Source organism: Mytilus edulis, chromosome 6, assembly GCF_963676685.1.
Source record: "Mytilus edulis chromosome 6, xbMytEdul2.2, whole genome shotgun sequence".
NCBI classification, from domain to species: Eukaryota; Metazoa; Mollusca; class Bivalvia; order Mytilida; family Mytilidae; genus Mytilus; species Mytilus edulis.
Window position 1 is genome coordinate 48,759,540 of NC_092349.1, and position 25,762 is coordinate 48,785,301.

The window sequence follows — 25,762 nt, forward strand, 5'->3', positions numbered from 1 at the left end:
AATTATTTCTTAATTTTACCGCATTTTCAAAGTCCACTAAAGGTAGAAAATGATAGTGCGGATGGGACATCCATTCTTGTTTATATGTACATTGCATTATTAATCTTATTAGGATCTATAAAAAATATGTAAATTTGTTCAGTAACTACACATTTTAAAAAATGATTATACAAATTTTAAAGTTTTCACCCCTCATAAGTTCATAACAGTGGGAAATATATTTTTTTAACTACATAAATGGGTGAACCACATATAAATGTACCTTTATCCTTTATTTTGTACTGTCTCATTTATTTTTGTCTGGAGGCAGGAAAAGTATTTTTTTTTAGAGTAAACAAAGATATAAAATGGATGTGAAAAATAGGTCAAGTCAATGACTTATACGGTTCTGTTAAATATAGTAAATCAGATAAAGGTTCCAATTATTTAAAAAGTATAAATGATTAAAGACTTTATTTTTTCACTGTCAAAATATTTACTTACTTACTTTTCCAAATACTATATTGACATTATTTTTCAACCTATTGAATTTAAAGATATTATGACTATACAAAATTCATTTGATTTAGAGGCTTCAACTCCAGTTTCCAACTTTAATGATTTAAAATGAAATAGAATGAGGATCATATTTATTTTACAAGGTACAATGTCAAGTTCAATGTTTTATACTGGGCACTAATATTTTCTTTACTATTTACCCTAAATTTTTAAACCTAGTTTCAATTGTTGACCAGTCTGAAATCAATACTTATTAGTGTTTGTGCTTTTCTATTAATTTCAAAATTTAAGAATACGTACTGACTCGCAGCACTTGCTACATGTTCATTTTTGGTACATCAACTATTTTGTGTAGGTGTCTAATGCATGTAAGTTTTTTTATTCATTTTTTCTCAAAATAGAACTTAATTATGTTAATTTTATATGCTATTAATTATATGTTGTTTTTTGTTTAATTTAGTTCCAGTGTCTGCAGGCACTCAACCATCCCTCCTGATTTATGTCTAATATAAGATAAGAAATAATGCAAAGAATTGAATAAATAATCAATGTGGCATGATAATGGAATATTTTTCTAATTTCAACTTAAATGGATAAAATTTGAATATATTTTGTACATATTATATATATATTATAAAATACAACAACCTCTATCGATATTATAATATAGATAGAGGTTGTTGTGTTTTCTAAGCATTCACATTCATTGGTAAATGAATATGTCCAGATCTTGAGTTCTTATTCAATGTTATGGACACTTTTCCAATTACTTTCTAACATCAACATATTCTTTCACTACTATTTGTGCTAAACCTGAAATGATTTAATCGGATTTCAAATTTTTCTTTACATCACTTGGTAAAAAAAGAGAAAATTTGTTGACGCCAATTTTATTTGTTGATGGTGTTTTGTTTAGGATGCTATTCACTTTTCAGTTATCAAGATACTCTGACACACTAAAGTCACCCTGACATATTTAAATCAGATATCCTCCTTTTTTTTCTGCAGGCCAGAAGAACAAAATATTCGTTTCCCCATCTCCTAGCAGAAAAACTAAGGAGAGTTGATAGGTTGGTTCATAAAATGTTTTATTTTCATGGATGTTTTGCATGATGTTTATACAGTGAAATATTGTGAAGTTTAAAAGGATATCACCAATAATATCTACACTTTAATGGTGTTTCACCAAAAACATTAATAAATTGCTTTGTGTATGCATGAAAATTGATGGATGATATGGGAGCAGGAAACACAACTGAATTTTATTTTTGTCTCATTTAAAAAAAAAAAATCTTTAGAAATGAATTAAAGGGATTTTGGTAATAAAGTACTCACTTTTCTGTATTAAAATACACTTTTGTATTCTGGCACTAAATGTGACATAATTTTACAACAATAAATAACAAAGATCAGATAATATCCTGGATGATAAATGAATGTGAAATTTTATTTATAAATATCATTTTAGAATTTGGAAGATAAATTAACACTTGCAGGTATAGTCTTCTGTGTATTTTGTGTTCTGGCCACCATGGCAACAAAATTTGAAAATCTTCAAATCAATGTTGATCTACATTATATGTCAGTTACTTGTTGGAGAGATGACCCCCCTTTCCAAAAAAAAAAAAAATCTTGCAAAAGAGAGTATAAAACTAGTTTTGATATATGTACAACAGACTTATTATATTTTCTACATCTGCGACTATTATACTAGTATTATACTAGTATAATAGTCTGAGTCTACATGTATATTCCTCAGAAGGAAATGCAAGTAAATAAAACAACTAAACTGGAATTAAGTGAGATGTGAGATTTTAGAAAAGTGTTATACACAGCCACGTTGCGATATGCATATATAGCAATATGAATGCTTTAGGTTTTTTCCAAGTTCTTATAAGAACTTTCATCATACTTTTATACAACATATCCACTTTTTTCAAAAAATATACACTTACCGGTATATCGTTTTATTAAAAAGATTGTAAAGATACTGCTCAAAGCAAGTAGGCCTTATATACACTTTTTAATAAGATTCATTGTTTGTTCAATCAGATAGTTTCCTGAATATTTATGTTAATGTTCATTTATATGAAATCATTTTAATTATACAGGTTAAATATTTATATGGCTGTTCTTTCAGTAAGATATGCATAAGAACGAATGAACTGGTCATTCCCTGTGTCTTTCCTTTTAGTTCAATTACATGTATGCATTCTTTGCATACTGTTACTTGGTTAAATGTCGTGCAGTAAAAGAAGAATTGGTTTTTATGCCCCATTGTTATGCCCCATTGTTATGCCCCATTTATTATGGGCGTTATGTTTTCTGGTCTGTGCGTCAGTTCATCCGTTCGTTCGTCCGCCTGTCTGTCCTGCTTCAGGTAAAAGTTTTCAGGTTAAAGTTTTTGGTGGAGGTTGTTTTTGATGAAGTTAAGTCCAATCAACTTGAAACTTAGTACACATGTTCCCTTTGAGATTAGAGATTTTACCCCCATTTTCACAGTCTACATGGTCTACTGACATAGAAAATGATAGTGCAGATGGGGCATCAGTGTACTATTGACACATTCTTGTTTTTTCTGTGCTTGTTTTTAAGGAGCCCTACCTGCACAAATTCATGCCCACCAAATTTATTCAAACTCTTAAATTTGATTTAATATATACATCAACTTTGTACCTTATTTGGCTAGATTAACGTTTGGAATTCAAGCATCACTGACCAGTCTTTCGTAGATGTTTCTGCATCTAAAGGTTTTATCTTTGATTATTGATTGAAAAAATAAGGTTGAGAATTATTGATGACATACATATTAATTTCTCACGGATTGTATTAAACAGTTTCCTTTTTATTTTGAAGTGGATAGTACAATATTCTTTTTAATTCAGTCTCTTCTTGAACTACATTATATTCAGTGTACTATATAACTGAAAAATGCTTTTCTAAGAATTTCTAAATGTCTAAAGATATAGATTTGTTAACTGATAAGTTTTTAGTAGTAGGAAGTAAACATTCAACAGGGAAAACGATTGGGCATGCACGTTGGATACAACACAACAAAATTGTTCCTGTAATAGTTCCAGGAACTGTCTGATAATAAAAATTTGCCAATAAGATTATTTTGAAGTAGAAGGAAATAAAAATAAAACTGGAAAAAAGATAAACATCATGTACATTGACTCTTTGAACACAATTTGTTCCTTAATATTTGCTCCTTTGATTTTAAACTGTCAGACAAAGGGTTAAAAATATGGGGCTCTATTTGGGAGAACCAAGCAGAACAAAATGCATTATATTTTTGACATTAATCAAGTTATCACTGTTAGCAGAAATACTGTGGCCTTAAAGTAAGAATTGTTCTGAATATTCATGCAATTAAAAAAGGGGGGGTTCCAACTATATGCTCCCATTCAAACGCATTGATCAACCAAAAAAAAAGGGGGGGTTCCAACCCCCGGGACCCCCCCCCCCCTGGATCCGCCACTGTCATGTAGACAAATGTAACAGGCTGTGTACATTTCAATGGGTTTATATAAAAGAGGGTCTAGCTACTTTTAGTAGAAATGCCATATAAAGGTGACAACTAAAATCAATCAGTAAAAATGGCACTTTTTATACAACTTGTACACAAACAATCCAAGATTGAGATTTGAAAATAAAAGTCTATTTTTCATGAACAAATGATGAACATAGTTTTTCTAACCCATTCTTTACATCAAGTGCAATTTTTCACTAAGGGAGCTACCATTTGATTTTTAGGGGCCAGGATAATAAAAAAGCAGGACAGAAGTTTTGAGTTAAAAAAAAACCAGGCAGGATGAGCAACTTGGCAAAAAAAAAATCATCCTAGCCCCCTTCATAAAAATCTGAAAGTAGCTCATTAAAGACTTGTTGAAAATTAAGTATATATTTGTGAACATAATTGCATCCTTGTTCTATATTTTATTTTTGAATCAATATTTAAAGGGACGTACCAATTTGTATTTGCTAATCAAGCAACAAACCATAATCATGATAATGATGATCTATTATTAAAGGTATAATCAAGAGTATTTAGTAGATTTGTACTACAATAAATCATATTTCAATTTTAAGTGCCTGTCATACATTTTTGATTACAGCTTAAAAAAGAAAAAAAAGGAAAGTTTAGTTTCAATTTTATGTTTTCATTTGTTTAGACCAATTAACCTTTATAACATTATATTTACAGCAGGTGACATATGACCATAAAGAAAATATGCCTTTAAACTACTCAATACATCAATTCTTAACTAAATTACTAATTGGAAAGCCAATCGATTGCCAGCATTCTCTTGTATGGAAAGCTTTATAATGAACCATTTATATATGATTATTTAATAACTAGCAGTATATAAGCAATGTGATCTGAAACCTTTTTACATTGACCTTTTTATGGATCTTTTGAAATTTAAAATTTATGATATTTAGTATTTTACAAATGATTTAAAGATCAAAAGATAATGTTAAGTATGATTTATTTGGACAAGAAAAAAGTATATCAATTTGTCTATCAAGCAATGACATAGGTAAATATGTTAATCTACTCTCTAAAATTTGTCTTTGAACTTTCTGTGTGGTAATTTTCCTTAACTTGACTGAGATGGCTGAATTTCTCAATTGAGTAGAGCGAGATAGGTATCTATAGGTCATAAGCTAAAGTTGCCTAGAAAATAGCAATAAACAAAGTTCAAACTCTAGGACATTTTCACCACTATACTCTTCTCAAGGCTATTACCATTTGAAGAGATTAGGCAGAATATCTTTGTCATTTATAAAAGAATCATAGATAATCTTCATCTTTAAATACTTGTCACTGAATGGTTGAAATGGGGAAAAGCCAAAAAACTTTTTCTTAAACATAGAGTGTCACAACTTTACACCAACCGTTACCATATTACATGTATTACATGGAATGATTTTTATGCCCCACCTACGATAGTAGAGGGGCATTATGTTTTCTGGTCTGTGCGTCCGTTCGTCCGTCCGTCCGTCTGTTCGTCCGTCTGTCCCGCTTCAGGTTAAAGTTTTTGGTCAAGGTAGTTTTTGATGAAGTTGAAGTCCAATTGACTTCAAACTTGGTACACATGTTCCCTATGATATGATCTTTCTAATTTTAATGCCAAATTAGAGATTTTACCCGAATTTCACGGTCCACTGAACATAGAAAATGATAGTATGAGTGGGGCATTCGTGTACTGAGGACACATTCTTGTTTTAACCAATATTCTGTATTTGTACATGCAGTCGACACAGATCTTGTAACGGGAGAAAATAGATAGGTGTTGTCAAAATATTGAATAAAACAATTTCAGCAATATGTTTATTGGTATGACTTTTTGGAACTCACTTAGATATAGGTACAATTCACAGAAAATCATTTTCACTAGGACTAGGATACCAAGAAAAATTGTTATCAAGTTGAAGACAAGGTCAAGTGCTTCAGATAAATCTTAATTTGAACCAGGATGAGTTTTCTAAATAGATTGTCAATCAAATAACAGGACCATTGACTAATATAGTTTAATATTTGTTTTGACTGCAGTTTGCACCAGGGGTAATAACCTTTTACCTTACGACTATCAATTTGAATAAGTTTTCTAGTGAATGGGATTTTTTGCTAAAATTCTGTCCATTGTTCTCTGTTTATTGTACAAACATTACATTACGTAATGTAGCTCAAGTGTTAAGAAAAGAGACAAAAGCCACCTCCACCTTTAAATAAAAGAATTTAAGTGATTTATATAGCTTTCCTTTATATGTACGTTCAGTACCAATCCCACAAAGCATACCATTAATAAAGTTATACAATTTTTGTCGATCCTTCGACTTTAGTCGAAAAAGCGAGACATAGCGATCCTACATTCCGTCGGCATCGTCGTCGGCGGCGTGCACAAATATTCACTCTGTGGTTAAAGTTTTTGAAATTTTAATAACTTTCTTAAACTATCCTTGAATTGTACGAAATTTGGACAGAAGCTTGTTTATGTTCATAAGATAGTATTTAGAAGTAAATTTTGTAAAAATAAAATTCCATTTTTTCCATATTTTACTTATAAATGGACTTAGTTTTTTCTGCCAGGAAACATTACATTCACTCTGTGGTTAAAGTTTTTAAAATTTTAATAACTTTCTTAAACTATCCTGGAATTGTAAGAAACTTGGCCAGAAGCTTGTTTATGATCAGGAGATAGTATCCAGAAGTAAATTTAAAAAAAAAAAAATCCATTTTTTCCGTATTTTACTATAAATGAACTTATTTTCTGCCAGGAAACATTACATTCACTCTGTGGTTAAAGTTTTTAAAATTTTAATAACTTTCTTAAACTATCCTGGAATTGTAAGAAACTTGGCCAGAAGCTTGTTTATGTTCAGAAGATAGTATCCAGAAGTAAATTTTGTAAAAAAAAAATCCATTTTTTCCGTATTTTACTATAAATGGACTTATTTTTTTCTGCAAGGAAACATTACATTCACTCTGTGGTTAAAGTTTTTAAAATTTTAATAACTTTCTTAAACTATCCTGGAATTGTAAGAAACTTGGCCAGAAGCTTGTTTATGTTCAGAAGATAGTATCCAGAAGTAAATTTTGTAAAAATAAAATTCCATTTTTCCCGTATTTTACTTATAAATGGACTTAGTTTTCTTCCAGTTAACATTACATATAGTCTGCAGTTAAAGTATTTAAAACATTTTTAAGATTCTTAAACTAGCCTGGATTTTTACCAAACTTGGACAGAAGCTTCTGACAATCAAAAGATAGTATCGAGAGGAATAATTTTATTGATTTTTTTCATCATTTTTGATGAGTGTGTGATTAACAGCAAAAGTAGGCGAGACACTGGGTTCCGAGGAACCCTTACAAATTTTCTTCTGTACCAGAACAACCAAAAAAATTCTGTTGTAAATATGAAAGTTTGTTTCAGTCTGTCAAAATGTTGAAGTTTTCTGATTCCAATAAGATAATAGTACAGAGCTAGATTTTTGGAGTTGGGGGTTGACATGTGGGAGGGGGAGGGGGTGTCATAGAGTTATGAAGCTACATTCATAAATACTGCCTAACAAAGTGAATTTTCAGGTATATTCCAGTGTTATGGGCCATGCTCAAATCTCGCTTATACCCATCTGACATATATGAACTTGCTTATAATTTTAAGTGTCATGACTCTCCCTCACTTTATGAAGTTAAAATAACCCAAATCCCAATGCAACAGTCAAATCTGTATATATTGAAAGTTATCCACTGCAGTTAAAACACACCTTAAACATGTTAAAAGACAGATGACTATTGACATGAGGTTAAATATGCATAGGTATTATTACAGTGTAACCTGACATTTTCTTGCTTAATGGAGGTCAACTTTTAATAGGTTTATTACTGTATACAGCTATTTTCCAATGAAAGACATATTTAATATCTTGGTGCATACATATATATATATATAAATATTTCTTAAGTTAGTGACCATTAAATTTTCATATTATTCTTAAAAATTTATTCTGACTGTTGTAATAATGTTTATTTGTATGATCAGCATTTAGTCCTTCTCTGGGTTCAGTGAAGTCTTAAATATTTATTTCATTTCCAGCTGTTTTATGACTTAATCTGGTATACTAAGATATTAAATGATAATAAAATTCATCTAATTTTTTGTCAAAAGTAAACATGCTACAGTTTTAATATATATTGATATTAGGAGGCAGAATTTTTGTCTTTTTCATTAATTATGTTCTAACATTGTGTATTGTCAGCACATTTTATTTTTTGTGGAATGAGGAAAACTTGTATTTTCAAAGATATTTAATTTGATTTTTTGGTTTTGCAAAATAGATATCGGAAGATGTGGTGTGAGTGTATAAAGCCTGCATATAAGCCTATAAATAAATTTATGTAGCAAAACCTGTACCCATGTATTTCATAAAAATTAGTATCCCATGGATAATTATGAATCCACTGGGCCAAAATTAAAAATATTTTGGTTTGCCCAAACCCTACCCTAAGGTTGAGACACTGGGTAGGTAGGTAGGCATTTTCTTTTTTTTTTCAACAAAAAGAAGTTGTAGTATCTATGGTTTATAAGTTTTTATGGCTATCCGATTAAAAAAAACATCTTCAAATCAGGACAATAAAAGATTTTGAGTAGGCAGCTTTTTTTTGGGTAGGTAGCGTTTGGGCAAACAAACCTATTCTTTTTTATGGCCCTGGTCTTTTTAAAAACACTACCAGTTACCAAAGATTTGTATAGTTATACTATACAAATCCTTGCAGTAACATTAAACCAGTAGTTTTAAGTTGGTTTGGCAAGTCTGACAAAATGTTTTTTTTATCAACCTTTACTATCCATGTCAGTCTTGCATTGTTGGCATGTCCCATCAATAAATGTCCTTTTAAATTTTTGTTGTTAAAAAACTTTTTTTCACTAATAATAGACCTTGAAAATGTTATGTTATTTGGGTTATTTAGAGGAAATTGAATCTTTTTTTATTATCATTCATGCATGAAATCATAAATTGACTTCCTACGCTTAAAAAATATGAATTTAGAGGTGAAATAAATAGACTTTTTCTGTATTTTAAAAATCATTTTCAGGTTTGAATTAAAGATCAAAGATGAGAGTCTTGATAGAAGAGAGGGAGAACTGGAGTAAGAAGTTGGAATTTATTTTGGCAGCTATCGGCTATTCTGTCGGTCTAGGCAATGTCTGGAGGTTTCCATACCTGTGTTTTGAAAGCGGTGGAGGTAAGCAATTCACTGTCAACACAAAAGTGTGATGATTGGTTATAAAAACAATTGATAGTCAATTTTGGTTAAACTTAGTGTTAGTTTTCATCTGGTTGTTAGAGGAGGGAATACCATATATAGAGGGTTATTTTCGCGGGTGTAAAATTTGAAGATTTTCATTGAATTAGGTATACGAAATATTTTGGCGGTTATTATTTTGGCAGATTCAAAACTTTTATCAATACCTTTGCATGTACACTTTTAATTTGGCAGAATTTATTTTGGCGATTTTGTTTTATTCGTGAAATAAGCGAAAATAACCCGCTATAAGATAATATTTGTTGATGCGTCTTTCATCCATTTAGGAATTCTAATTGTTCAGTTCTCAAAAAGAAGTTGACCTATACTGGTATAGTTTTACCCTGCTCTGAAGAATTGGGGTATATTTAACCCTTGTCAGCTGTCTCATGAAATTTTTTAAAAAATTTCTCATGAGAAATTTATTATCCATCTTAATGTGAACAGGATTTATACCATGTGATGCATTTTCAGATTCATCTCGTATCAACATCCACAGTTTACCCCATACTTAAATATTCTTAACACACAATGGCCATACATAAGATTTCTGTTTCAATTTTCATGGGAACTACTGAAATTTGTTTTAAATGTGCTATACTGTGTGGTGAGCTTTTTGATTCATCCCGCGTGACATAACTGTTTATTGAAACTAAATTCTGAAATTAAATTGAATTTCATAGAAGCCTGCATGATAACAAATAAGCTTGTATGAACATGTTATACTGTGTGATGCTTTTTCACAATAACGCTCATAGTACTAATATATTTTTACACAAAATGATAATGTGTGCTATTTGTGTTGAAATTTTTTAACTTAAAAATTAAAGTACAATGTACCCTGCAATTTGATATCAACATTTTATGCTTTATATAATTGTGATTGGTTTTCAACATCCTGTTTACTGGATACTTTAAGTGTGGGGTATTGACTTGTTTGGTATTAAGAGCTAATTGCATAAACTATATGCATAAATTATATTATGACTTAAAGGATGTACTGAGGTCAGGTTTCGGAATGTGTGTCAGATATTCAGACTCCTTGGTTTGTTTCCTACGATACAGGGTAAAATAGTTCGCCCCATAAGAGCCATTTTTCTTGTCATATAAGATCTCAGTAGCTCCAAGGATTTGTATAGTATGAAAATCCTTGGTAGCTTTTAAAAGCTTATTTATCAAAATTAAAGCAGATTCTAGATTTCTTTCAGTTTTAGACCCAAATAATGCCAATGCATATAATATAAGGTAAAAGTCTGAGTCAGCCTTTTACCACCCATTTGAAAACAAAAATGAATATTTTGGAAAAGAGCACCATAACTTATCAATATAGTAAGCTTATTTTGTTCCTTAACTAATGCTCTACTGCCTTATACATGTACATGTAGTATCATTTTTGAATTCTAGATTTTTTTATTTAATTAACTAAGTTCATCCTGATGTCATGAGATTAAACAAAATTAACCTTAGGATGCATGTAAATGTTTATGTAGGAAATGAAACTTACAATATGAGAACACCTCAACAAATGGTTTACCACAATATGAAAGAAATATATATATAATTGTACTTTACATGCATTAGTAGTTGTATTGTTATTGAATCGTACATCTACCTTAAAAAAGTACATGTTGAGTAGTAATAGCAATAACTCCAGCTTTTATGGGTTTGTTCACTTGATATTTAAATATTTCATGTCAGACCTTTAAAATAAAAAAGATATTGCACTGATTTATCAATAGATAGTTATAACCTTCAGTTCTTGACTAATAGAGATCTTGAAGTTGTCAATCTTTTTTTTCCCCCTATAGATCTTAATTTAGATTTAGTTTGAATTGTTTTTGCCTTGGTCTATATATTTGAATGGGATGCCATATTATAACTTAAAAAAGTTGTTGACATACTGGTAAACTAAACAATTGTCAAAGCCTTCGAGTAGAGAAAGACTTTAATAAGTTTTAAAGCCTAAAAGATAAGTTTAAACTTATCTTTTAATTAATAACTTGGAAAAATTTTCTATTGGATTGATGTATAGACCAAGTTATGGAGGCCAGATTTAGGAGTGATAATTATTGTCTGACACAGGGGTCTTTTTAAAATTTTGATTAGGCCAGTTTAAAAAAGTGTGAATTTGGTGTGCATTTGTATAAGCATTGTCGCATCTTATTCTCATGAAGATTATTTTGTCCTACCCTGGTCTATTTACTTTTGCATAATATTTGATTTGCAGTTGTATAAGAAACTGCTACATATCCTTTCCATGGAGATTAAATATGAATGCACACCACAACCATGGTTTTCTGACTGGACTTTTTGCATATTTTATATGAAGTCTTATTATTGAATTGTTTCATTCATATGTTTAAGAAATCCATATTAACATACATAGCTATAGGAAGGTGTTGTATGAGTGCCAATGAAACAACTCTCTATCCAAGTAACAATTTATAAAAGTAAACCATTATAGGTCAAGGTATGCTTCAACACGGAGCCTTGGCTCACACCGAACAGCAAACTATAAAAGGCCCCAAAAATAACAAGTGTAAAACCATTCAAATGGGAAAACCAATGGTCTAATCTATATAAAAATACGAGAAACGTGAAACACTTGAACCACATAAACAGACGACAACCACTGAAATTCAGATTCTAGAGTTAGGACAGGTGCAAACAATTGCAGCAGAATTAAACGTTTTAATGGTACCAAACCTTCTCCCTTTTCTGAAACAATATTATATCATCACAACATAGAAAGACACACTATATATTTATAGGAAGGCTTAACTCAATCAAAAAACGTAGTAACACAAATTAACACACAATGAATAATATATTTGGTAACGAGGAAATGCTTGGGTGGGGGATATAGTCAGTTCAAATTAACAATATTAATATGAAGGGCTCATTAATTCTTAGACTCAAATTTAAACCCTTATTTAAAGTTGATTTGATGGTATAAAACAAAATCCTGTCTTTTCCGATGGTTTTATTTTTTAAGAAAGATTGTCAAATGTTTTCCATATAGCACCAAATTTGATGGTTTTACTTTTTTAAAAGCTTTATGTTTATTGTTAAGAATCAAATCATCTTCTTTCATTTAGTTGAAACAAATGGAACCTTGAGAAAGTAGTATTCTGTATTGTTGCAAAATCTGGATATGGTAGCTGAATGTTTCCTTCAAGATTCTATTATAATTTGCATGATCTTTATTTTTAGGAGCATTTTTGATACCATTCTTTCTGATGTTGGTACTTTGTGGAGTACCATTGTTGTATATGGAGCTATCAATTGGCCAGTACACTCGACAGGGACCAGTAGGAGCCCTGGCAAAGATTTGTCCACTATTTAAAGGTAAATGTTTGAATTAATTATGATAATAAATATATTTATAATGAAAATTGCCTCAAAGTTGTAATTTTTCATGATTATCATTCAGTTTCAGTCAGTATTTGCATGGACTGGCCTACTGATTGTGTTGATCATTTTACATCTTCGCTGGTCAAGAGTTACGATCCACTCCTGTTCTCATCACCCTTGGCAGATTGAACCAGATTTTGTTAACCACAAGAAGAGCGGGAGTGGATCGTTACCCATGGCTAGCTAAGATGAAAAAGTAAATTCCAAATGTAAAGGTTAATTATCTCCCCCTTGAATTGAACCTATTTGTGCAAAAGTTATCTCCCTTTGAAAAATCATTGAAATTTTGTTTATTGATAGATAAGAATTAAGATTTATTTCTATAACTTATCCGGTAGAATAAGATACAATATTTTCATGAAGGGCATGATTTAAAGAAATAAAAGTAAGTCTCAGTTTTTGTCTTGATGCGGAATCATACTTGCAAATTATAGGAACATTTAAAATTAGCAAACAATCTTATAAATGTACCTTAGATGCTCAGTTCTACCCCAATCCTGCAAATCAAAGAATTTTGGAAACACATGAAAAATATAACTATAACTTTTTAGGACAAAAAATCAATTAAATTTTACCTTTTTTCCTATAAATAAGCCTTGCCAATGACTTTGCATTTATACCTTAGAATTTACTTTTACACTTGAGGTGTGAAACAGACACAGCTGGGAGTACCAATTGAATCATTAATAATGTATAAAGGATTAATTAAAAAAACAAAATAAGCTATCATCAGAGAAAATTATAAACTAAGTGCATATGTTCATATATATAATATATAAATTTGTTTATTAAAGTGTCACATATTGATTGCCATAAAACATATACAACAATTATAATATTTACACATAAAACAATCAATATCCACAATATCCAGCCATAAATACTGACTTATGAGACACTAACATTATAAAACTTTATACAATTACTGATCAATAGTTAAAACAACTAAACATTACTCATTAAAATTGTTTCTTTGTACTTGTAAAATTTTCCTATATCGTAGTTCTTATACTTGTAAAATTTTCTTATATCAAAGTTTTTAAAAACAAATTCATATTGTACTCTAGATTTAATTGATGCCTTGACATCTTATTAAAAGACTTACATTATTGAGCATATTTATCTGTTCAACTGTTGTTAATATGATAATAGCATGTTAGAACCTAATTTTCTTTACTTTGCTAATCAGCAGTTCCGGGAAGGTTCAAGATCATACATGTTTATCATCTATCATAATTTATTTAGTTCTATTTTGAATTAAATGAAGTAAAAACATTTTAAAATCTTTGAAATTACCTAGTTCCACAAAAAAAATTCGACAAAGATTAACTGTTCACCAAAAAACTTACAACTAAGATTGACTTTACAGCAATTCAGTATACCTACAATCCATCTTAGCTGTAAGTATTTTTTGTGAAGCCAATTTAACTGACTGTTTTTGCTTTTTGCTGGCATTGTCTGACACCCACTTAAAACTAGTCTTTTTGTAATTTGTAATATTCTGCAATTTTATTTCATGATGCATGAGACATGTGCATTGCATATATATCATGAAATAATTAGACCTTAAAATTCTTTTAGGAACACGAGACATAAGCATTGTACATTGTTCATTGCATATCATGATATAAATTTTAGAAAACCATATCATGCCTATTAAGGTATGTCAAGATTAAATTCATAAAGAAGGAACTAAAATACTTTCGTTAAAGATCTTTATATGTAATGAATTTAATCTTATTATTGTTTTAAATTTTTTAACCGTTATGGCTTAATTGTAATTACTCATGATGATTATGAAAAGGAAATATAACAGGATTAGCAAGAAAAAGAGTTAATTCATGTACAAGAGAACAAAATCTTTTAGATAGTATCAAATTACAAAATGTCCTTTATTTTGACCCACCTATCAGACCGTAAAAACCTGACTAATTAAGAACAATAAGCTGTAATACCTATTGGCATTTGTGACCTTCTTTGTTTAATTCTAGTATTCATGCACCTGAGCGCAGTTTTAAATAATGCCATAATGTCAGTAATTGGGACTTGTCATATCGATTTTTAGAAGATTTTGCATACAACTGCAGAAGATTAAACTTGAATAAAAAATTTAAAAAAATGTTCATTGATTTTTTTCATCTTTTGAAATATTAAAACATTAATTCTTTCAAAATAGATGTCCATTTGTATAGAAGGTAAGAAAAGGGGATAATTACACTTTCTAAAGTATTGGGTTGCAATGATAAAATCTTCAAATTAGAACCACTTGAATTTTTGATCAATTGTTTTTCTGTGGTCTTGTATTGTCTGATCTACAGATCATTGATTTGAAAAAGCCACCATGATTTATCTTTCCACTTCAAATTGGTCATACATTTATATTCTTTGTTTCAAACTGCCTTGCTCATAATCAAATACACTCACTCATTGAACAAAGTTTGTCAAAATTTTTGTAGGAAAAAAAAAGTTCTGAATTCAAATAGAAAACTATAATTGAAAGTAAATAAAAGTGTAAGCTGAACAATTTAAAGTCTCCTTGAAAAGTTCTTATATAACAAGAGTTCTCAAAAAAGTATTAATTTTTGGTGGTATTAGGGAAGATTTATGAAATTTCTTTTACAATAGACTTGTTCTTTTGTATATCAAATTGTAGTTAAAAATATCCTGTTTGGACCATGTAGTGACAGTCACGGACATTTATATTATGTAAATAAATAGAGATGTAAGATAAACATCCAAATGAGAGAGCAACTTTTACAATTTCTATATTATTGTTTTGTACTCCAAATTATGTAAGATTGTAATTTTATCCTGAAATCATGTGAAAATGATAAGTTTTTTATGATGTACACTTGCACCTTCCTACCCTTTTAAAAGTATATGTACACCTACACCATTTAGGTACATGTACAAGTTCCAGTCTGCACCAAAAACTTTTTCAACTACTAGTCCGAAGACCAATATTCTGACATTTTTGGCCAAACAAAGTTTTGCAAAAAATTACTAGTCCTAATGAAATTTTACTAGTCTGGGGCATCGGACTAGTGGCTAAACGTGCAGACTACAACAGTTTCATTCTTATTGTTATATCAATAGCATTTGTTTGTATTTCCTGAAATTGCTGAAAAGATTTCACACTTGTATCCATTGTTCTATAGTACAATCTCAAAATTAGATTCATGCATTGCAAATATTTCCGAATTCATAGCATACATATTAAAAAGTATTGGCCATGATAGATGTTGCTTGGCAACATTCTTTAGGTAGTGCATAGAAAAACTCTGAGGAGGTAAAAATATTAAAAGAGTGAAAAAAAAGTTAAAATCAAACATTTGAGATTTTTTTGAATTTTTCAGGAGCTGGTCTTGCAACTGTTGTAATATCTTTCCTGTTCACGACCTACTACAATGTCATCATCACATGGGCGTTTTATTACCTCTTCAACACCTTTAGATCTGTGCTGCCTTGGAGTTACTGTGATCCAGAGTGGGCGTCGCCTAACTGCTGGGACGGAACTGGAAATACAACCACAGTTTGGAGAAATGTTACTGTAGGCGGCATGACTGTCTTAAAGAATTTCACAGAAGTTGTTCGACCCAATAACAGTGTATCAGTTACTGAAGATTTTTATGCGTAAGAATGTAGTTGAAAGAATTTGCAGAGTGTTTCAAGTTGCAATGAAAAAGAAAAATATTCTTTTCATTCAGTTCAAAACATAAGCATACTGTTAGGTGTTTTAAAGGGCAAAAAAATGAACCAAAGAAATTGAAATGCAATGAATATTAAGATTTGTCTTGGCCTATGAAATACTCTGCCAACCAAGGCATTTTTTAAGCATACATTCAACACTGCCACACTATGTGCCTGTCCCAAGTCAAGAGACTAACTTAGCATACATTCAACACTGCCACACTATGTGCCTGTCCCAAGTCAAGAGACTAACTCAGCATACATTCAACACTGCCACACTATGTGCCTGTCCCAAGTCAAGAGACTAACTCAGCATACATTCAACACTGCCACACTATGTGCCTGTCCCAAGTCAAAAGACTAACTCAGCATACATTCAACACTGCCACACTATGTGCCTGTCCCAAGTCAAGAGACTAACTTAGCATACATTCAACACTGCCACACTATGTGCCTGTCCCAAGTCAAGAGACTAACTCAGCATACATTCAACACTGCCACACTATGTGCCTGTCCCAAGTCAAGAGACTAACTCAGCATACATTCAACACTGCCACACTATGTGCCTGTCCCAAGTCAAAAGACTAACTCAGCATACATTCAACACTGCCACACTATGTGCCTGTCCCAAGTCAAAAGACTAACTCAGCATACATTCAACACTGCCACACTATGTGCCTGTCCCAAGTCAAGAGACTAACTCAGCATACATTCAACACCGCCACACTATGTGCCTGTCCCAAGTCAAGAGACTAACTCAGCGGTTGTTGTTGGTTTATGTCTGCCAGTAGTTGCATTTTGAGAATATTGTTTTTACCAAAATATAGATGTCCTATTATCACTTATAAGTAGAAACTACCAAACTAATTAATGAATATGTTGTTGAAATGAAGTCCTATTTTATTTACACATAGAAAATATGAATATATTTTTGTATAGAAACTACAAATGTTAGATTAAATGCATGACTCAACATTGTGAAAATTTGACAATAATACAGATGATTGTTTACTTCTAAGATAAATTCATTCTCAAATGACATAAATAAACTCTTGTTTATGTTTCGGGACAGTAAAAGTTATAGGTTAATGTGTTGATATTTTATTAAGGATCTTGTACACATTTTTCTGATTTTTGTTTGTTTGCATAGTTTTGTTAAGAAATAATTTGGTCAATAGTCTAATTTAAGTGTGCTGAGTTCTACATATTAATTTAGTTCACACAGAATGAGATATGATGTTAATTATATTATTTTTGAAAAATTACTTAAGATTGAAGGGAAAAATCATTTTATTCATAAAGTTTATATTTAAAAACAAATTATTATTGGAAACCACTTAATGTTAATTTAAGTGATTCAATTGTGTGAAGATTTGATCTGTAATAGTTCACCCTCTTTCTCTTATGTTGATTTACTGATAATAAGATCATTGACATAGATTAGGGGGGTGGCAAACTTTTGAGTTATTGGATATAGAGGATTTTTTAATTGGGGAGGGGGTGTTAAAAATGGGAATGTGAGAAATAAATGGGAATGTGAGATAAAAATGGGGATGTGAGAAAAAATGGGAATGTGAGAAAAATATGGGGATGTGAGATATAGGGGTGGGCCAGGATTAAAAAAATGGGGATCTAAAATTAAAAAGGGAAAATTAAAAAGAAAGTAAATAAAAAAGGCAGTATGTAGGAAAAAAGCACCCACATGTCACACCCCTAATTAATGACCTATTTTTGAGCCCTATCTATACAAATGTACCATGTTGTGATGGGGCATTGTGTCCTAATTCTGAAATAATTGTGAGGTATATGTATATGCAACTGGGTAAGTCTTGCAATAATAAAACTCACACATTCTCATAACTGGTACATATTACTGCATTCTTCTAAAATTGTAATAATAAAACTCCATTAATTCTGAATTTACAATAATTATGTTTTTTTCTATTCTATACATTTTCAGGTCTAAGGTTCTAGGGAAGACCTCAGGTATTGATGAACCAGGAGTACTGAAGTGGGACCTAGTCCTGATACTGTTACTATGTTGGGTCATTGTTTATTTCTGTATATGGAAAGGACCTAAATCTACTGGAAAGGTAAGTTAATTCTCATGACAAACCAAAAAAGTAAAAACTTATTATTAACATTTCAAGCAGAAATCATTGATGTGTCAACCATATTTATTGCAATTATAGAAGACGGAATGTCTTTTTCTGAGCATCCCTTACTGGTTGAAAATGAAAAGTCAATGAATTACCCAAACAATCTGGTCTAAACTTCTTTTTATTTTTAAACGATGGATATTTTTATATATCAAATAATTTTGATGCGTACGATAACACATGGATGGTTTTTATACGACCGCAAAATTTGAAAAATTTTTCGTCGTATATTGCTATCACGTCGGCGTCGGCGTCGTCGTCGTCGTCGTCGTCGTCCGAATACTTTTAGTTTTCGCACTCTAACTTTAGTAAAAGTGAATGGAAATCTATGAAATTTTAACACAAGGTTTATGACCACAAAAGGAAGGTTGGGATTGATTTTGGGAGTTTTGGTCCCAACATTTTAGGAATTAGGGGCCAAAAAGGGGCCAAATAAGCATTTTCTTGGTTTTCGCACTATAACTTTAGTTTAAGTGAAAAGAAATCTATGAAATTTTGACACAAGGTTTATGACCACAAAAGGAAGGTTGGGATTGATTTTGGGAGTTTTGGTTCCAACAGTTTAGGAATTAAGGGCCAAAAAAGGGCCCAAATAAGCATTATTCTTGGTTTTCGCACAATAACTTTAGTATAAGTAAATAGAAATGAATGAAACTTTAACACAAGGTTTATGACCACAAAAGGAAGGTTGGGATTGATTTTTGGAGTTGAGGTCACAACAGTTTATGAATAAGGGGCCAAAAAGCGGCCCAAATAAGCATTATTTTTGGTTTTTGAACCATAACATTAGTATTAGTAAATAGAAATCTATGAAATTTAAACACAAGGTTTATGACCATAAAAGGAAGGTTGGGTTTGATTTTAAGAGTTTTGGTCCTAACAGTTTAGGAATAAGGGGCCCAAAGGGTCCAAAATTGAACTTTGTGTGATTTCATCAAAAGTTGAATAATTGGGGTTCTTTGATATGCCGAATCTAACTATGTATGTAGATTCTTAATTTTTGTCCCGTTTTCAAATTGGTCTACATTAAGGTCCAAAGGGTCCAAAATTAAACTTAGTTTGATTTTAACAAAAATTAAATCCTAGGGGTTCTTTGATATGCTGAATTTAAAAATGTACTTAGATTTTTAATTATTGGCCTAGTTTTCAAGTTAGTCCAAATGGGGGTCCAAAATTAAACTTTGTTTGTTTTCATCAAAAATTGAATAATTGGGGTTCTTTGATATGCCAAATCTAACTGTGTATGTAGATTCTTAATTTTTGGTCCAGTTTTCAAATTGGTCTACATTAAGGTCCAAAGGGTCCAAAATTAATCTAAGTTTGATTTTAACAAAAAATAAATTCTTGGGCTTTTTTTATATGCTTTATCTAAATATGTACTTTGATTTTTGATTATGGGCCCAGTTTTCAAGTTGGTCCAAATCAGGATTCCATATCAAGTATTGTGCAATAGCAAGACATTTTCAATTGCACAGTATAGCACAATAGCAAGAAATATCTAATTGCACAATATTATGCAATAGCAATTAATTTTCAATTGGAGTTATCTTTCTTTGTATAGAATAGTAGTTGATAATATATGTTGGAAATTTGCCAGACATGACTATGATGTAATTTTCTATTTTTATTTGCCAATAACTTTATGTAAATAACTTCATTGGAAATTTGCCAATATAAAATGTTGCTGATGAAGCTTTTTTTCCTTATCTTATCTAAAATGTTTTTAGATAATGTATGTTGGACATTTGCCAGACATGACTATGATGTCATTTTCTATTTTTATTTGCCAATAACTTTATGTAAATAACTTCATTGGAAATTTTCCAATATAAAATGTTGCTGATGAAGTTTTTTTTATTGTTTTATACAATAAACAATGTATAATTACTTTTACTACCAACCAATCTTTACCATTCAGTGATAACAAGCACTTTATTTTACATTTTAATATTTTATGATGTATTTAAAAGAGTAGTTATTGTTGCAAACTCCATTAGAAATTTGAATTGATATCAGTTTTGGAAAAAGGGAAGCGGGGATGTGAAAAAAAAGGGGGGGGGGGGTTTAAATTTTTCTCATTTCAGATTTCATAAATAAAAAGAAAATTTCTTCAAACATTTTTTTGAGAGGATTAATATTCAACAGCATAGTGAATTGCTCAAAGGCAAAAAAAACCTTTTAAGTTCATTAGACCACATTCATTCTGTGTCAGAAACCTATGCTGTGTCAACTATTTAATTTTAGATTTAAAAAGTTTGAAGAAGAAATCTTTAATTGATTTGTAAAATCTTGACATTTGTTTTGTGTAAAAAAAAACCATGTAATGTCAAAAATTTGATCACAATCCAAATTCAGAGCTGTATCACGCTTGAATGTTTTGTCCATACTTGCCCCAACTGTTCAGGATTCGACCTCTGCGGTCGTATAAAGCTGCGCCCTGCGGAGCACCTGGTTGCTCTTCAGATACAACAATAAATCTTACAAGCGGTAACAAGGTAACAATAAACACCTAGAAGTATGTACATTATAAACAAACACGAATGTTTACTGGCTAAACCAGGAAATAATTTTGACAAGGGGATATTAAGTGACAGACATATAAATTAAAAAACAATATTTCTTGGAAAATAAACAAAAAGATTAACGATAGTTATCATTTTCAGTACTTTATTTATTCATAAAGTTTGAAAGGATGATTATGTGGTTGATTATTATGAGATATATGTTTTGTGTGTCAGCGTTTTTGGCCTTATCTGGAAAAATTATCTGATTATGTACTTGAACAATAGTTCATTATTTCCTAGATTTTATCAAAAAGACAACAGGAAAAATTTCGAGTTATTATCTTTATCAGTTCCCAAGAACATGGACATTTGAAAATACATAAAATACTGGCTGGTTCAATAGATATAAGAATATGTGGTATGAGTACCACATGAGACAACTCTCCATCCAAGTTACAATTGGCAAAAGTAAACCATTATAGGTCAAAGTAAGTCTTTAACAGCAGAGGGTTGGCTAACACCGAACAGCAAGCTATAAAGGGCCCCAAAAATGGCTAGTTTCAAACCATTCAAACGTGAAATCAACTGTCTAATTTATATGAAAAACAAGAAATGAGAAACACTTATGAACCACATCAACAAACAACAACTACTGAGGAAAAATATTTTTACAATTACATGTTAATAGATGTTGAATAAAATTGAGAATGGAAATGGGGAATGTGTCAAAGAGAAAACAACCCGACCATAGAACAGACATCAGCAGAAGGTCACCAACAGGTCTTCAATGCAGTGAGAAATTCCTACATGAATACATTTAAATTTGTACAAATCATCTATCTTAGGAAAACATATCACATCCGTCAAAATCTTTTTTTTTTTTATTTATGGGAAATTAATGCATTAGGAAGGAAGTAAATACCAATTTTAAAGATTTTTTTTGTCCATACCATAATTAAACCTAGTTAAAAGACAAAACAGTTATCTCATTAAGTTGTCCTTATAAATAATGAATTTATGAAAAATTATACTTAGTGAAATGTTGTAATTGAGTGTGGGCTCATATTTTCTCTGGTAATCCTCTAATTTCTAAGACTTATTCTGCAGATATCTGAGTCAGTATCATTATAGTTTTCACAATTTTTTTGAATTTTTATGAAAACTGTTAACCTCCTATCTAATATGCTACAGACCTAAATTTTGATCAATTACTGTGGAGTCATTTATTTTTGTGGGTACAGATTAAGAATGATTGAAAAATCAAATTTTAAATGGATTTTTAATTTTCTAAATTCTGCATTCAAATCTATGACATATATGTACTTTTTTAAAATTTAAATTTGTGGTCAGCTACACCCAGAAAATGCATGAAATTTTTTATCTACAAATAAATGCACAGTATTTGTTTTAATTGTCATTAAACCTATTTTTAGTTGTAGTTGCGTTATGCTACATATCTAAATTTGTTGTGTTACGAAATATCTATATGCATAATATATGTATGTTGTGTTGAGAAACATATATGTTTCTATATTTGTAGGCTGTGTTTTAAAAAACATATCTATACTTATAGTTTTGTGTTATGAAACTTATCTTTATTTGAAAGTGATGTTACGAAACATTTCTATATTTGTAGCTGGAACAAAACAAATCTATATTTGTTGCTTGTGTTACAAAATATTACTATATGTGAATGTTGTTTTATGAAACATATATCTATTTTTAGGTTGTGTATTTTACTGCTACATTCCCGTATCTTGTATTACTGGTATTGTTGGTTCGAGGACTGACCTTGGAGGGGTCATACAAAGGTGTGATGTACTTTATAAATCCCAAGTGGCACCTTCTTCTAGATGCTAAGGTAATATAAAATTATATAATATGTATGTATGTAGGTGTGACAGTGGAATGTCACCTTTAATACATACAGGATGTGATTAAAGACTTACGTAATTACATATTTTTTTGTCAACAAGATCAAAAAGAAAACTTCCCATTTGGTTTCCGTTCATAAGTATTTGTTAAGGACAATAGTTCTTGTGTCCTTCCTTTTGTTACTGTGAGGGGGAGGTTAAAAAAGGTATAGTTTATAACTAGTTCAAAAATTTTAAGTGCATGATAAAAAAAATGTTTTTTTCCTATTGTCATTTCCTTAATTTTGTCCTGAATTGACTCTGAAATTATTACTTAATGTACTAGGTAGTCCTCCTTAAGAGAACAATGCTGGATTCATGCAATGAGAATCCAATATCAACATTTTTATTTTTACGATTAACTCAACAGGCTAATTTTAGGCAACTTTTTCATAATATAGTTATCAAATAAAAGGCAAGATTTTTATCTTATATACATTTTCAATAGATAAATGGGCTTACCCTCACAATACCAATGCATATAAAGTAATAAACAAACTACACATTTTCCAAGAAAAAAATTGGAAATTTTTACTTGCAAGTTCTTGGAAATATAATTAACCTGTCCAACAAAAAAATGCATTTATAACCAGCACTGTTATTCCATATATTTGCAGTAATTGCATGCATATGATAAGAATTTTTGCCTTTTTTGCTTCCAATAAACTTGTAATTAAAAGCTAGAAATTATTAATTAATTTTAAGCAAATAGATTAATAATATCATTTAACTGTAGCTCCCTATTTCGGCAATCAAGCACTTAATCTATATCTTGTATGAACATATAATTTTAGAGTCAATTTCAGGATTCAAGACATGACATTATTAATTTAATTTGGATCAGAGCTTGTTTTAATCTTAAGAAAAATAAGGCAGCATTAGAAACAATTCTGAGACTACAAAATTTCATTCTTTGACGTTGGAATTTATATTAAAAGGATAGTTATTTTTTTTTGTCATTTTGTAAATACTTTACATATGTATAAAAAAAGCTGAAAATTCTATTAGTTAAATTTCATGAGAAGCTGTTGAAAAAACATTTCCATTTGTTTGTTTGATATTGAAAAATGTGGTATGAAGAAAACAACTGGCCCCTAATAATAAAATTATGTTTAAAACAAATCTATAAAATTGTGTTTGCTTTTGAGTTACACTTCTATCAGTTTCAGATATGAAAATAAATGTGTGAGTTCCTATCAATTAGGAACGTAAAGTAAGTTATATCTGGGAGTTTATAATTATTTCTGTTCCAATTAGTTTTCAGTTTGAGAAATAGATCAAAAATTTTGTGAGATACTAAAAATTCAAGATTGTAATTCTAAATTTAAAGAAATGTTAATTTATGTGAAATAGACTTATGCAAGGATTCATTAATAAAACATGGTAGAAAAAGGCAATTGGATTTATTAAATAGTAAAATTTAATGTAGTTGAACAAAATTTTAATTAAAACTACAAATAGACATACTGTTTTGTAACATTTTATTAATTCATTAATTAGAACTCTCATTTTAAATTCAGTATATATGATTTGAACCCATCATTAACAGAATTGTCAATTATTAATCTTGGATTTTTGTCTTTTAATTTAAAGTTTTTTTTAATTATTTCTTTTATTATTTTGGACCTATGCGGTCTTCGGTTTTCACTTGGCATTCATCATCATCCAGAAACATTATTTTAAATGAATTTGATTATTCATCAGAACTTTAACATGACTTGCCACTATTAAAAGTAGTAGGATAAAATAAAAAAAATGAATGAATGAACTTCCAAAGTAATTATTTCACAGATTTAATCATTATGTTGTTTTCCAGGTGAACAATACAGATTTCTTGGAGCCCTTGGTTTATTCCAAGAGTTTCTGCAACTCAAAGGGAATGTTTTCCAATTTTCAGCGGGTGTCATTTTTTTTTCATGTTTAAAATGTAAACAGGTTGCCAAAATTTCATTTATAGGAGGTTAAGTGCCTTGCCTTCCCTGGGTACAATGTATAATATTATGGGACAAGTCAATTCTTTTAGTTGATATTTATTCCACATTTGATGGGTTTTTTTCTGACAATTTTTAATTTAGTTCCATTTAAAAAAAATCATTTAGCCATTGTTGCTTTTTTTTCGTGCCAACACATCGGCAGACCAGGAAGTAGCAAGGAAATTGGATGTAATAACTGCATTTTAACCAGTGGAGAACTGACTTAGTGACAAAACCTTATGTAGAAAAAGTGGAAAAAACATGTTTAAAGTAAAAAAAAGTCTAAAAAGGAATATTTTTGAAAGCAACTTGATCGACAGATTATTAAATGTAATTTTTTTTATTTACAATAGAGCATTCATGGAATCATGTTCAGAAAGTTTTCTATACAAATTTACTTGGCCCCAGGTTAAAAAAAATCGAATTATTTCAAACAGTTTGGTAATTAATATTTTGTTAATCTGTTTGAATATTGTTATTTTTTAATGATTTTCAGGTACTGTGGATTCATTTATTATTTTGTGGTTGCCAATTTTTTCGTGGATTGAGGAAAACTTGCATTTTTGTCAATATTTGTTTTGGTGGTTTTGCCAAAACATGCATTATAGAAAATGTGTCATTCTTTGAACATTTAGATTCATCATTCACCTGTACCTACAAAATCCATTAAAATTGGTATCCCACAAATAATAATGAATACACAGTATTTGCAGTACTGTATGTTCAGCAGTCTCTGAAAAGTTTAATTTTTCATCAAAATTTATGCGAAAACAAAAAAATTGTACTTCATTGTAAT

At 30.2% G+C, this 25,762-nt stretch overlaps 1 protein-coding gene across 3 annotated transcripts in view; it reads left to right on the forward strand.

Annotated features, from left to right (window-relative positions):
* The window catches only part of LOC139529112 (sodium- and chloride-dependent GABA transporter ine-like), a 48,775-nt gene that overhangs the window by 5,009 nt on the left and 18,004 nt on the right, over positions 1 to 25,762 (forward strand). For 2 of the 3 annotated variants that reach the window (XM_071325390.1, XM_071325392.1), the window contains exons 2-6: positions 9,104 to 9,253; positions 12,527 to 12,661; positions 16,084 to 16,360; positions 18,378 to 18,510; positions 22,807 to 22,941. In XM_071325390.1, the coding sequence (XP_071181491.1) occupies positions 9,124 to 9,253; positions 12,527 to 12,661; positions 16,084 to 16,360; positions 18,378 to 18,510; positions 22,807 to 22,941 (810 nt within the window). In that variant the 5' untranslated portion in view covers positions 9,104 to 9,123. Of the gene's footprint in view, positions 1 to 1,888; positions 1,995 to 9,103; positions 9,254 to 12,526; positions 12,662 to 16,083; positions 16,361 to 18,377; positions 18,511 to 22,806; positions 22,942 to 25,762 lie in introns of those variants that run through there. The other variant, XM_071325391.1, reaches the window with a different exon arrangement.